Source organism: Oncorhynchus kisutch, linkage group LG19 (genome assembly GCF_002021735.2).
Source record: "Oncorhynchus kisutch isolate 150728-3 linkage group LG19, Okis_V2, whole genome shotgun sequence".
Lineage (NCBI taxonomy): Eukaryota > Metazoa > Chordata > Actinopteri > Salmoniformes > Salmonidae > Oncorhynchus > Oncorhynchus kisutch.
In genome coordinates this window covers 38,503,135-38,516,566 of record NC_034192.2, presented here as the reverse complement: position 1 = coordinate 38,516,566, position 13,432 = coordinate 38,503,135, and the positions used below count along the sequence as shown (strand labels likewise).

Sequence of the window (13,432 nt, the reverse complement as noted above, 5' to 3'; positions counted from 1 at the left end):
TATGAACTGTTATCATAGCAGAGCATGTTTCTGGTCATGCGGGTTGTTGTCACAGCATTAAACACCCCTAGCTTAAGAGGGATTTACTCTCTGCATGCCCTGCAGGGGATTTTCCTTCCAGTAAAATGGTAATACATGTGGCCTTCTTATATCTCCCATTCACACAGCTGGACATTTTATGCAATGAAGAAATCTTGGGGAAGGACCACACTTTGAAATTCGTTGTCGTGACGAGATGGAGATTTAAGGTAATACTTTCTTAATATAAGTCTCCTGACATTTTAATATTGCTTTTCAGGTTCTGTTGAATGTATGTACTCTGCATAGATCATCCACAGATATGCATGCTGAAAAGCTGTGCAGACAGGTAGCGATGGAACATTTGATCCCGGAGCACCGGTGCTCCGATTCCGTTTTCAAAGCACTACTGATCTGACACAATGTACCGACGCCCGTTTCAAAGTAACATTATCACATGATCAATGGCACCCGAAGCTTTGTTTGATCACGTGGTTTTTCAAACCGTGTGTTGCAAAATGCCACAGATTTTTGCTGTGGTTCCAGTGCTATCTTCGATTCCAAGTTGCTTTAAAACACCGACCTCTACTGGACACCGTACTTAGGCCTACAATGTAGTTAGGATTTTCTTCTTGTCGAGTCACCTGAGCAGCTCAGCATGTGGAGTCATGGTCTCTGGGACCAGAACACTCACTGATGACAGGGAATGGGGTCGAACCCCAGCGGAGACATATTATTTACAAAAAAAATGATGCAACACCATGCTTTTTGCACATTGTTGTTCAAACAATTTGTTTTATTTAGTGTAGAATAAGCTTCTGTCTATAGCATCCGAAATAATGCCATATATTCACCATTTTTGACAGCATAAAAAGGGATTCACAGCAAAAATGGGACCCATGATGGAAGGTGCGAACTTGTAATGGTAGCTGATTGTACACTCTTAGGGAAAATGGTTGCAAAATGGTTCTTCGGTTGTCCCCATAGGATAACCCTTCGAGGTTTCCAGTAGAACCCCAAAAGGGTTCACCTATGGGGACAGCAGAAGATCCATTTGAGTTTTTCTCTAAAAGTGTAGGGTGTTAACACCCACAACTAACCGCTGCGCCACGGAGGTTTGATTAATGTTCTGGAAAAGACATCCATATGAACGTCACATGCTGCTTTGTCATTGCTAACCAGGTGATCGTGTTAATAGCTCCGAGTCATTAACCGTTTTCTGGCACAATTTGGGGAAAGCCCCAAAGACAGAGAAAGCCTCGCTTTTCCCATCACTACACACAGGGGTCTCAGTTAAGAAAACTGCTTGTTCTCCGGAAACTATTTTGAGACCCTTTCTCTCACGAATTGCTACGATGACATAAAACCCCAAGATAAAGTGAAGTGTATGTTACGATCCAAGCTGGTCATTTTAAATCCAGGTGACGTATACTAGAGGCTAAGAAAGGATAGAAACAAAGTAGTAGCCTATCCATTTGTTTAGAAGTACATTATGCCAGCTGCATGGTTTTCAGTCAGTCTTTCTCTGTCATTTGTTATGTTTGTATTCCAGAAATCCCCCCTCCTGCTGCATTACAGGCCCAAAATGGATTTGCTGTAGTCGGACAGAACGGTTGTTTTGGCCCAGTGGCCCAGGACTGTGCAACGTACTATTTATGCAGAGACGATCAACCCCAACCCCAACACCAACACACCAGAGCAAAAGTACACACAAGCCAGCAAACAAAGAACCCCAGCACAGATACTGCACCACTGGCGGGTTTGGATCAAAAACAACCTTTTTTTTGTCCACTATACGTCCTAGATATGTGAAAAATTAGAGAGAAAAAGCATATATTTATACTTTTGTACAGGTGAGAGACATGGAACCAAGACACTACTGGTGCTCTGTTTACACATGAACAAGATGTCGGGTGATCGTTCTACCGTCTTTTTTGTTTTCTACAGACTTCACTCCTCGGACATTCATTAACTGATAAAAAAGGGGAGGACGAGGATTTTTAACCATTCGTTTTCTTTTTCAGGTTAAAGTCAGTGAGTCTTGGGAGCACAGAAAGTATATAACGTTACATGATAAGACTGTTTCTAAGCTGTTTATTGAGTTGTTGAATTGTCCTCTGATTTTTTTTATTTGATTTTTAATTTGCTTCGGGGATTTGCTGAACGTTGATTGTGAATAGGCAAAAACAAGTGTGTAGTAATTTATGTTCTATATAACAATATTGTACATAAAATGTCATTATGAGAGAGATTGAAAGGAGTAGGAGAGAGACTTTAGACTGTTAGGAAAAGTTCCAGAAGTGCTATATTGTTGGGCTACTCGAATGTAGCATTGGAGGGTACGTTAGAGTTTTAATGCAGAGAAGACTTCTTGTCGGTATATAGAAGGGCATCCGATAGTTGTCTGAGAGAGAAACAAAATAAATATATCAAATCTTCTGCCGTGTAAAAAAAAAAGAAGAAGAAAAGGGTCTGAAATGACGTTGCATTGCCGTATGAGCAATATATGAATTTGAGACCGTCTACAAAAGCAGCCAGCTTCTGATAGCATTATAGCGTCCTACTCCTTAGTAGAATGTATTCCACTGGGTGATCTTTATGTACAGCGCAGCAGGGCATCCCTTCTTCTGTCCCTATCTCATCGCTACCTTTAGTGCCAAAGGCTTGAAAAACCCCTTGACGTCCCCTTGTATTTCCACGTGGTGAGCTATATGAAAGTCGCTGAGATATCATCTATTTCACAGCAGTATGTGACCTGAGATAGAGAGCTGTTTGAAACAGATAGTCAAATATGAAATTGAGATGTTATTAATATCACAAGAGCTTCGAGTTTCTTCATTATGTTAAAGAAGCACACTCAGATATTGAAGAGTAATACTCTTTTGAGCATATGAAATAAATTCATTTTTTTAATATGATATTATCAAAATCTACTTTTTGACCTTTGGGAGGTGGCTCTAATTTGAGTGCTTATTTGAGTGTATCTAATGAGAGTTTGGGGAGAAAGTACTTCAGAGCTGAATGGCTTAACTGTGTATTACGGGAACCAAGGCACGGAGGGACTGGAACAGTCTTAATTCATAGTCACGGCCACCTTTTTCGTCAGTGCAACTGAAATATCCTTTCCTTGAACTGGACCCTAAAATAACATTTCAGACCTCACATAGCATTACCTCACTGCACTGTCAATATTTCTGTCAATAATTGTTCGTTCCCCTCCTTGTGTTTATGCAAGGAAAGCTGTCGGTCTTGTACACAGTCCAAATACGTTTCTACAGGTGCATACTATGTAAAAAAGACTTTCATACAGGTCTCTACGGAATCCAGCTTAACCAAAATGTATTTGGTTAACAGTCCCGTCCCCCCCCCATCAGTAAATGCATAAATATATTGCTATAAGTATTTTGTTTAAAAAAAATCATTTCCATACTTTGACTATACAGGTCACCTTGGTATTTGTTGTGATGTCTTATAGTGTGAAATATATTTGTTATGCATATGGCAACACAATATGCATAAGTTCTGTCTGACTCATTTCTTGTTTTTATCACTACCTTCAGCCTTTGACCTTAGCTTACCCCAGCTTACCCCATCCAAGAGCCGAATCATGTATTAATCATGTATTATTTGTCGTTATTGACCCCTTGTCTCTAGTGTGAATGACATATCCATTTTGTGTTGCAGGCCCCATACATGTACATTAGCTTTGTTTGAACAGCATATTAGCCGGTACGCCCTCTAAATAGCCATGGAATCATTACGTATTGCAAAAAAGCTACCAGAGAAAAACGATGTAGTCACTATTTCGCAGCATTATCTATGGCTTCTTAAAGGAGAATTCCACCCCAATATCGTCGTTTGGTGTTTGTTTCATTAGTCCATTGTTGATATAGTCCCAAAAATGCTTTGCTTGTCGGCACTCAAGTTTTCAAGATATGTAACTTAAAAATGACATAAATCATCCCCCGTGTGATGCAGAGTTTTCGGGTTGAGTTTTCCTTTAAGAACTGGTATAATTGGAACAAAGGCATGTTACATGGTGTTGTTATGAGACTCAGATCTTCTTTTCTCAACTTGTTTTGTATGCACGTGAGTACTGTTCAGGATCCCTGTGATGTGATCTCTGGGACAGAATGGGGGCGGCGAGGGGGTCTTGTTTTGGGGGCTTTGCCACCTTGAAGGCTGGTGCTTGCGTATCTTTTCTCTCTTCTTGGAGCTGAGTATGGTGCTAACCTCTTTTCTCTAACTCAATCTTGTGCAGATCAGCTTCAGAGGGTTAAAATGAGTGCAGTGGATTCCGAGTGATGATAGTAGTTCAGTCACTCACTAGTCGGGCTTCGTGACGACCTGCCTAGTGCCTACGTGCCAGAGCCCTGTCTTTTCTTGTCACAACTGTCTCTCTCGCTCTCTCTGTGCAGAGGAAAAATGTGCTGGCTTTTTCTTGTTGATTTGTTTGTTTGCTTTTCCCCACGGTCCAGGCTTGCTCTGGAAATGGAACAGAGAGAATGGTCAATAAAGTTGTGGACCGTGAAGGAGTGTTATTGAAAATACAGAAAAGCTGGGGTAGCTATAAACCCAAATCATTCAGCTTCAGAGAGAGAGTGTATTTATTTTGGGGTATTTTCATGCGAGCCACAGTAACCTCAGTTAAAAGCATGGGGATTCCAGTCCTAGCTGTAGTTGTTCATTCTTCTCTCTGTAATTGGTACAGAAAGCTCATTCCACAGTTGGTTTTCTTTATCACTCACTACACTTTTATGACTTCTAGCAGTTTTTAGGCATTGGTCGGGTGCATTCAGTGCCAGGAAAGTAGGCAGAGGTATTGTTGTTTGAATGTTTCCAAAGTTAACTCATACCCAGGAGACCATAATAGTATGCCTGAGAGGTGTGTGGAGTAACGTGCGGGCAGGTTCCACCTCCGAAGCAGTGGATTGGATCGATCTTCACGCTTTTATCAGCCCAACATTGAGACATCAGTGCTGCTTCACTTGACAGCCAGGCTAAGAGGCTTACAGGCTTCCCCACAGTGTTCACTGCAGACCGGGGTTGGATCCAGACTGAACCGCTGCCAGTGTGGAAACCACGGCCTCAACTCATAAACTCCTGTTTTCTAATTTCTTGTTATCTCCGAATTATCCACACTGCGGTTGGGGCGAGCTATAAGGAACTGATAAATAGTCTAATTGCCTTATTGACTACCAGCGAATTGAGTTGTCATAATGCCACTTATGAAGACCAGAACTAGACATGCTACATGAGGAGGCTTTTAACACAGTGTTTTTTTAAAGAGCGATAAGTCTTAACAGTGGCAGTCATTTTAGACCGGATACCCTGGATAGACATCAAAGTATTCCAGGTGGTCTCAAAATGTCCGTGCTTGTTCCTGTAATAACAGTCTTCACTCTGAGTGTGATGGCTCTTTTTTACTCTGGCCCCCTGAGCTCTCCTGTAAAGCTCTGTAATCACCCAGGCGACCAGGTACGTGTGACTGGGGTCACTCAGACGGCTAGTCTGGATGAAACACTCAAAAAATACAGATTGTCGGGCCGGGGTGGCACCGCACCACTGCACTAACTCAGAAAGGCAGCTTGGCTCTTGACGGTGCTATGCCTAAGTGGAGTGAATCACAGTCTCACAGGTGGTGCCAATTGAGGGGCAACTGTCTGGAATGGGCTTTCACTTCAACATGAGATTTCCATTTCAATTGTCCATTTCAAAGGCGTCAAATTATCCCCTGCAACTAGGACCCTAGACTGAGAAAGAGGAACGGGATGTGGTCTGGATGTCAACGCGAGTTAATTAGCCAGATAAATGTTGGTTCGATATAGACTAACGAGTTACAGTCATATTTTCCCTCAACGCGTAGGGAAGTAAGCCCACAGTTACCAACCTTCACAGTGGCAGGCCCTCATGAGCCATAAATGTGGTCGTCATCGATATAAATCTGTCCGAATTTTGTATTATAATTATTATTTATTTGTACTGTAAAGTTATGACTCTTACAGTAGCTTATTTGTTTTTGAAAAATGTCAAGAGATTTGATATCCTTCCCCGTGTTCATGATTGACCTTTTTGTTTGTTTAAAACATACAAGACTCATGCATAATATTGTACGGCTTAAATTATGAATTTGTAACTGTCCTCCCTCTTTTGTATTATTCTAAGTGATCACCTCTGCGCAATGCTCTCTGTAAACGACCAATACAAGCTGTGCTCCTTTTTGGGTAAAAGAAAAACAAATGTAAATCTGGCAATGTGGTTATATACGCAATATAAGTTTCTCAGATGGTTCCAGGCTTCAGCGTAAAAACTCAATTTTACTTTGTTTTGTTTTGCTTTCCAGTCAATTCCTCAGGTCACAAAAATGCCTTCCTGGTCTTGGGGGTGACCAGGAATCTCAGACTACACTAATGCACCCGGATATGAAATGGCTGGATTTAGTTTTGGTCTTGTTTCTCTTGTTTTGCCGTTGTCTCTGTGACAGACATTTCCACAGTTGTGTTTCTGGGTTAAACACAGGCACTTATTCAGGTGTCTTTTGTGCTTGTCCTCTTTTTTGAATTATGATTCTTGCACATGTAATAAACTGGTTTTCATTGCTACATTAAAGGAGTTTTGGGTAGAGAACTGGGCTGGAATTTCCTACACACAATATTAAGGACGCTTTTTTGTTGTTGAAAACTAGTGTGTATTTCATCAATAAATGCCTTTAAAAGTGTCTGTAACGCCGTGAGTGTCTTTAGAGATCTGTACTAAATGCTGACACCAATCACACTCACACCCAAGACTTGGGAATCCAGAGTCTGCAGACAAGTCTTTTCAGTGTGGACTTGGTTAATGATCCAATAACATTGTTATGCCCCGTCTCATTTCACATCTGCCCATTTTATCTAGACATACTGTAACCGCTGGGATCTAATGAACCGCTGAAGAAAAAACAAAGCACATCGTTGCAAGTGGAAGTGTCAGTGTTCTAAGGATGGGCATATGGCTTATGTGTTTCCCAATTGGTAAGGGATGCTTTGGGGAGTGTTTCCTTACTTGACTGCTAATGACTACTGACTAAAATAATTAAACGGAACAGAACAAATGTGTACGATTCTCTTGCACAATATCCATTTCACCGTTATTATGTGAAGGAGATGCTGTCTTGCCTCATGCGCAATCACGTTAGAATGCTAACGTGAATACAGCGTCTGTGTGCAGTTAGTATTCTCACATCTCTGTTGGCCCTGTCATATGGTCATGCAATTGTTCACCACCAACAGTAACTGGTTGCCATAAGCAACTTCCTCAATCAGCCTATCCTCATCCCCTTCTTCACAACTTATGGAATGTATTGTGTATGATAGATTGTGTATAATAGATACATTGAGTATATATTATGTAATGTGTCCAAACCCAGTAAAAAATAGCACATTGGTGAAGGAAGCTTTACGTTCTATGTGGTGGTGACAGAAGAGATGTGCAAAACTATGTGCTGGATGTAAATCTGTGTTCAGTGTCAGTCCTGGTGAACTCTGGGTAAAAACACCAAGGGGATGTGTGGATCATCTTCAGTGCCCCGGGCGTACGTCTCCCTGCGGGAATGGCTGTCAACACTCACACCAACCGGCAGCAACACTTCATACACCTCTGGACTGGCGGGAAGAAACAGTTTATCAGAGTCTCATACACCTCTCATAAATCTCAGTCAACATATCTACTATTCCCTCCGAGACCATCCCGTGCTGCAGGTTATCACTGTATTTCTGTGTTTCTTCTCTGAGGCTACGGTGATGGGTGCTGGTCTCCACTCTCACAGATTTCCAATACAATTGAATTCCAAGCTGTCAGTAGGTGTTTCTTTTGACATACAGAGGGTAACTTGGGTTACATGTTTAACTTGCTGTTCTCTGCAATTACTGTATCAAAATCAAATCAAATTGTATTTGTCACATGCGCTAAATAGAGTTAAGAAAATATTCACAAAGTAAACTAAACTTTAAAAAAGTTATTAAAAAACAAACAATAATGAGGCTATTTACAGAGGGTTCCGGTACTGACTCAATGTGCAGGGGTACAGGTTAGTCAGGTTAGTTGTACATGTAGGTAGGGGTGAAGTGACTATGCAAAGATAATAAACAGCGAGTAGCAGCAGTGGAAGAACAAAGAGGGGGGGGGGGGGGGGTCGTCAATGCAAATAGTTAGGGTGGTCAATTTATTGATTGTTCAGAGATAACAGTCTGACTTGGGTAACTGAAGTCTTTTTGGGTCTTCCTCTGTCACCGCCTAGTATATAGATCCTAGATGGCAGGAAGACAGTGCACTGTCCTTCTCTCAGCACATATCAAAGCTGCAGGCTAAAGTTCAATCTAGACTTGGTTTCCTCTATCGTAATCACTCCTCTTTCAACCCCAGTTGCCAAACTAACCCTGATTCAGATGACCATCCTACCCATGCTAGATTACGGAGACATATTTTATATATCGGCAAGTAAGGGTGGTCTCGAACGGCTAGATGTTTATTACCCTTCAGCCATCCAATTTGCCACCAATGCTCCTTATAGGACACATCACTGCACTCTATAATCCTCTGTAAACTGGTAATCTCTGTATACCCATCACAAGACCCACTGGTTGATGCTTATTTATAAAACCCTCTTAGGCCTCACTCCCCCCTATCTGAGATATCTACTGCAGCCCTCATCCTCCACATACAACATCCGTTCTGCCAGTCACATTCTGTTAAAGGTCCCCAAAGCACACACATCCCTGAGTCGCTCCTCTTTTCAGTTCGCTGCAGCTAGCGATTGGAACGAGCTGCAACAAACACTCAAACTGGACAGTTTTATCTCAATATTTTCATTCAAAGACTCAATCATGGACACTCTTACTGACAGCTGTGGCTGCTTTGTGTGATGTATTACTGTCTCTATCTTCTTACCCTTTGTGCTGTTGTCTGTGCCCAATAATGTTTGTACCATGTTTTGTGCTGCTACCATGTTGTGTTGATACCATGCTATGTTGTTGTCTTCGGTCTCTCTTTATGTAGATTTGTATTGTCTCTCTTGTTGTGATGTGTATTTTGTCCTATATTTATATTGTATTAATTTTGTATTTTTAATCCCAGGCCCCCTTCCCCGCATGAGGCCTTTTGCCTTTTGGTAGGCCGTCATTGTATATAACAATTTGTCCTTAACTGACTTGCCTAGTTGAATAAAGGTTAAATAAAATAAGAATATAAAAACTGGCCACAGTAATGTACTCCGCAATAATGTACTGGGCCGTATACACTACCATCTAGTTCCTTGCGGTCGGATGCTGAGCAGCTGGTATACCAAGCGCTGATGCAACCGGTCAGGATGCTCTCGATGGTGCAGCTCTAGAACTTTTTGAGGATCTGGGAACCGATGCCAAAACTTTTCAGTCTCCTGAGGGGGAAAAGGCATTGCCGTGCCCTCTTCACAACTTTCTTGGTGTGTTTCGATGATGATAGTTTGTTGGTGATATGAACACCAAGGAACTTGAAACTTTCAATCCGCTCTACTACAGCCCCGTCGATGAGAATGGGGGTGTTCGGCCCTCCTTTTCCTGTGGTCCGCGATCACCTTCTTTGCACCACACTGCCAGGTCTCTGACCTCCTCCCTATATCCCGACTCATCATTGACAGTGATCAGATCTACCACCGTTGTGTTGTCAGTCAACTTAATGATGGTGTTGGAGTTGAGCTTGGCCACGCAGTCGTGGGTGAACAGGGAGTGCAGGAGGGGACTAAGCACGCACCCCTGAGGGGATCCCATGTTGAGGATCAGAGTGGCAGAAGTGTTGTTGCCTACCCTTACCACCTGGGGGTGGCCCGTCAGGAAGTATAGGATCCAGTTGCAGAGGGAGGTGTTTAGTCCCAGGGTCCTTAGCTTAGTGAGGAGCTTTGTGGCCACTATGGTGTTGAACGCTGAGCTGTAGTCAATTCTCACATAGGTGTTCCTTTTGTCCACGTGGGAAAGGGCAGTTTGGAGTGCGATTGAGCTTCCGTCATCTGTGAATATGCTGAGGCGGTATGCGAATTGGAGGGGGTCTAGGGTTTCCGGGATGATGGTGTTGATGTGAGCCATGACCAGCCTTTCAAAGCACTTCATGGTTACCGACGTGAGTGCTACAGGACAGTAGTCATTTAAGCAGGTTACCTTCGCTCTCTTGGGCACAGGGACTATGGTGGTCTGATTGAAACATGTAGGTATTACAGACTCGGTCAGGGAGAGGTTGAAAATGTCCATGCATGCTCTGAGTACACATCCTGGTAATCCATCTGGCCCTGTGACTTTGTGAATGTTGACCTGTTTAAAGGCCAATAGAACGGACGGTAGAAGTGTGTTACCCACTTGCCGACCAATTCTCTCACGGCACCCTCATCTGCGCCCCCTGTATTTCCTTATTTTCTTCATGCGAATGACGGGATTTGGGCCTTGTCCGGGAACTAACTTGTATCCTTCTTGTCAGATTCAGTAAAGACAAAATCTTTGTCCAGTTCGAGGTGAGTAATCACTGTTCGTTCATAAGAGACGGTAGCATCAACGTTATGTACAAAATAAGTTACAAACAATGTGAAAAAACACACAAAATAGCACAATTGGTTAGAAGCCCGTAAAACGTCAGTGATCCCCTACTGCACAATTCTCTACTGTAATTACTGTTCAAACAGTGCATTTGGAAAGTATGCAGACGCCTTGAATTTCTCCACATTGTTACATTACAGCCTTATTATAAAATGGATTAAATACATGTTTTCCTCATCAATCTAAACACAATACCCATAATGACAAAGTTAAAACAGGTTTTTAGAAATTTGTGCGAATTTATATATATAAAAAAGTATTTAGACCCTTTGCTATGAGACTCGAAATTGAGCTTGGGTGCATTCTGTTTCCATTGATCATCCTTGAGATGTTTCTACAACTTGGATTGGAGTCCACCTGTGGTAAATTCAATTGATGATTGGACATGATTTGCAAAGGCACAAAACTGTCTATATAAGGTCCCAAAGCTGACACTTGCATGTCAGAGCAAAAACCAAGCCATGAGGTCGAAGGAATTGTCAGTAGAGCTCCGGGACAGGGTTGTGCTGAGGCACAGATTTGGAGAAGGTTCCCAAAACATTTATGCAGCATTGAAGGTCCCCAAGAACACAGTGGCCTCCATCATTCTTAAATGGAAGAAGTTTGGAACCACCAAGACTCTTCCTAGAGCTGGCTGCCCGGCCAAACTGAGCAATCGGGAGAGAATGGCCTTGGTCAGGGAGGTGACCAAGAACCCGATGGTCACTCTGACAGAGCTCCAGAGTTCTTCTGTGGAGATGGGAGAAACTTCCAGAAGAACAACCATCTCTGCAGCACTCCACCAATCAGGCCTTTATGGTAGAGCTCGCTTGAAGTTTGCCAAAAGGAACCTAAAGACTCTCAGAACATAAGCAAAGATTCTCTGGTCTGATGAATCCAAGATTTAACTCTTTGGCCTGAATGCCTAGCGTCACGTCTCGAGGAATCCTGGCACCATCCCTATGGTGAAGCATGGTGGTGGCAGCATCATGCTGTAGGGATATTTTTCAGAGGCAGGAACTGGGAAACTAGTCAGGGTCGAGGGAAATATGAATGGAGCAAAGTACAGCAAGATTCATGATCAAGTCCTGAGCACTCTGGAGCAGGTTCTCGGACTTGGGCTAAGGTTCACCTTCCAATAGGACAACAACCCTAAGCACACAGCCAAGACAACAAAGGAGTGGCTTCGTGACAAGTCTCTGAATGCCTTTGAGTGGCCCAGCCAGAGCCTGGACTTGAACCTGATCGAACATCTCTGGAGAGACCTGAAAATAGCTATGCAGCAATGCTCCACAACCAACCTGACAGCTTCAGAGCATCTGCAGAGAAGAATGCGAAAAACTCCCCAAATACAGGTGTGCCAAGCTTGTAGCGTCATACCCAAGAGGACTCGTGACTGTGATCTCTGCCAAAGGTGCTTCAACAAAGTACCGAGTGAGAATACTTATGTAAATGAAATATTTCAGTTATTTTTACTTTATAAATATTCTATCATTTCTAAAAAACAGTTTTTTGCTTTGTCTATATGGGGTATTGTGTGTAGATTGATGAGGATTTTTTTTTATAATAACAAAATGTGGAAAAAGTTCAGAGGTCTGAATATTTTCCGAATGTACTGTAACTAAAGCTTATATACTGAACAAAAATATGTGGACACGAACTCATCGATCATCTCATTCAAAAATCATGGGCATTAATATGGAGTTGGTCCCCACTTTGCTGCTATAACAGCCTCCACTCTTCTAGGAAGGCTTTCCATTCGATGCTGGAATATTGCTGCGGGGACTTGCTTCCATTCAGCCACAAGAGCATTAGTGAAGTCAGGCAATGATGTTGGGAAATTAGGCCTGGCTCGCATCGGCATTCTAATTCACCCCAAAGGTGTTTGATGGAGTTAAGGTCAGGGCTCTGTGCAGGCCAGTCAAGTTCTTCCGCACCGATCTCAAAAACCATTTATGTATGAACCTCGCTTTGTGCAAGGGGCATTGTCATGCTGAAACAGGAAAGGTCCTTCCCCAAACTGTTGCCACAAAGTTGGAAACACAGAATTGTCTAGAATATAATTGTATGCTGTAGCGTTAAGATTTCCATTTACTAGAACTAAGGGGCCTAGCCCGAACCAGATTTGTCCGTCAGATTGCCAGATGGTGAAGTGTGATTCATCACTCCAGAGAATGCGTTCCCACTGCTGCAGAGTCCAATGGCGGCGAGCTTTACACCACTCCAGCCGATGCTGGTCATTGCGCATGGTGATCTTAGGTTCGTGTGTGGCTGCTAAGCCGTGGAAACCCATTTCATGATGCTCCCAACGAATAGTTATTGTGCTGACGTTGCTTCCAGAGGCAGTTTGGAACTTTGTAGTGTGTGTTGCAAACGAGGACAGACCATTTTTACGCTCTTCAGCACTCATCGGTCACTTTCTGTGAGATTGTGTGGCCTACCACTTCGCAGCTGAGCCGTTGTAGCTCCTAGACATTTCCACTTCACAATAACAGGACTTACAGTTGACGAGAGCAGCTCTAGCAGATGAGTATAGGATGCATGTTTGTATGCCATTATAGATAGTCATGTAACTATTCAGATAACTTCCACACAGGCACTAAATAGCATCATACTTTAATGTGGACGAACACCTGCATTATAATTATTTAGTTCTAGTGTTTTGAAGTTACGATGGGCTGTATATGATAAATGAGCAACCACTAGGCATGCCTGAATCCATGAGCTTCATTTCCCCAAGGGAGGAGAACCATTCCATCTCACACCAACGACGTCGGCCATTTCCTTTGAACTCCATAATTTCCTCAGAGCTAGCCCTTTTTGGGTGTCAAGACATCAAT

At 42.7% G+C, this 13,432-nt stretch overlaps 1 protein-coding gene across 1 annotated transcript in view; it reads left to right on the top strand.

Moving 5' to 3' along the window:
* The window catches only part of LOC109864801 (polycomb group RING finger protein 3), a 44,419-nt gene extending 37,681 nt beyond the window's left edge, over positions 1–6,738 (top strand). The window contains exons 9-10 of the mRNA XM_020452755.2: positions 168–248; positions 1,571–6,738. Coding sequence (XP_020308344.1) covers positions 168–248; positions 1,571–1,618 — 129 coding nt within the window. The 3' untranslated portion in view covers positions 1,619–6,738. The remainder of the gene's footprint in view (positions 1–167; positions 249–1,570) is intronic.
* The last annotated feature ends 6,694 nt before the right edge of the window (positions 6,739–13,432 follow it).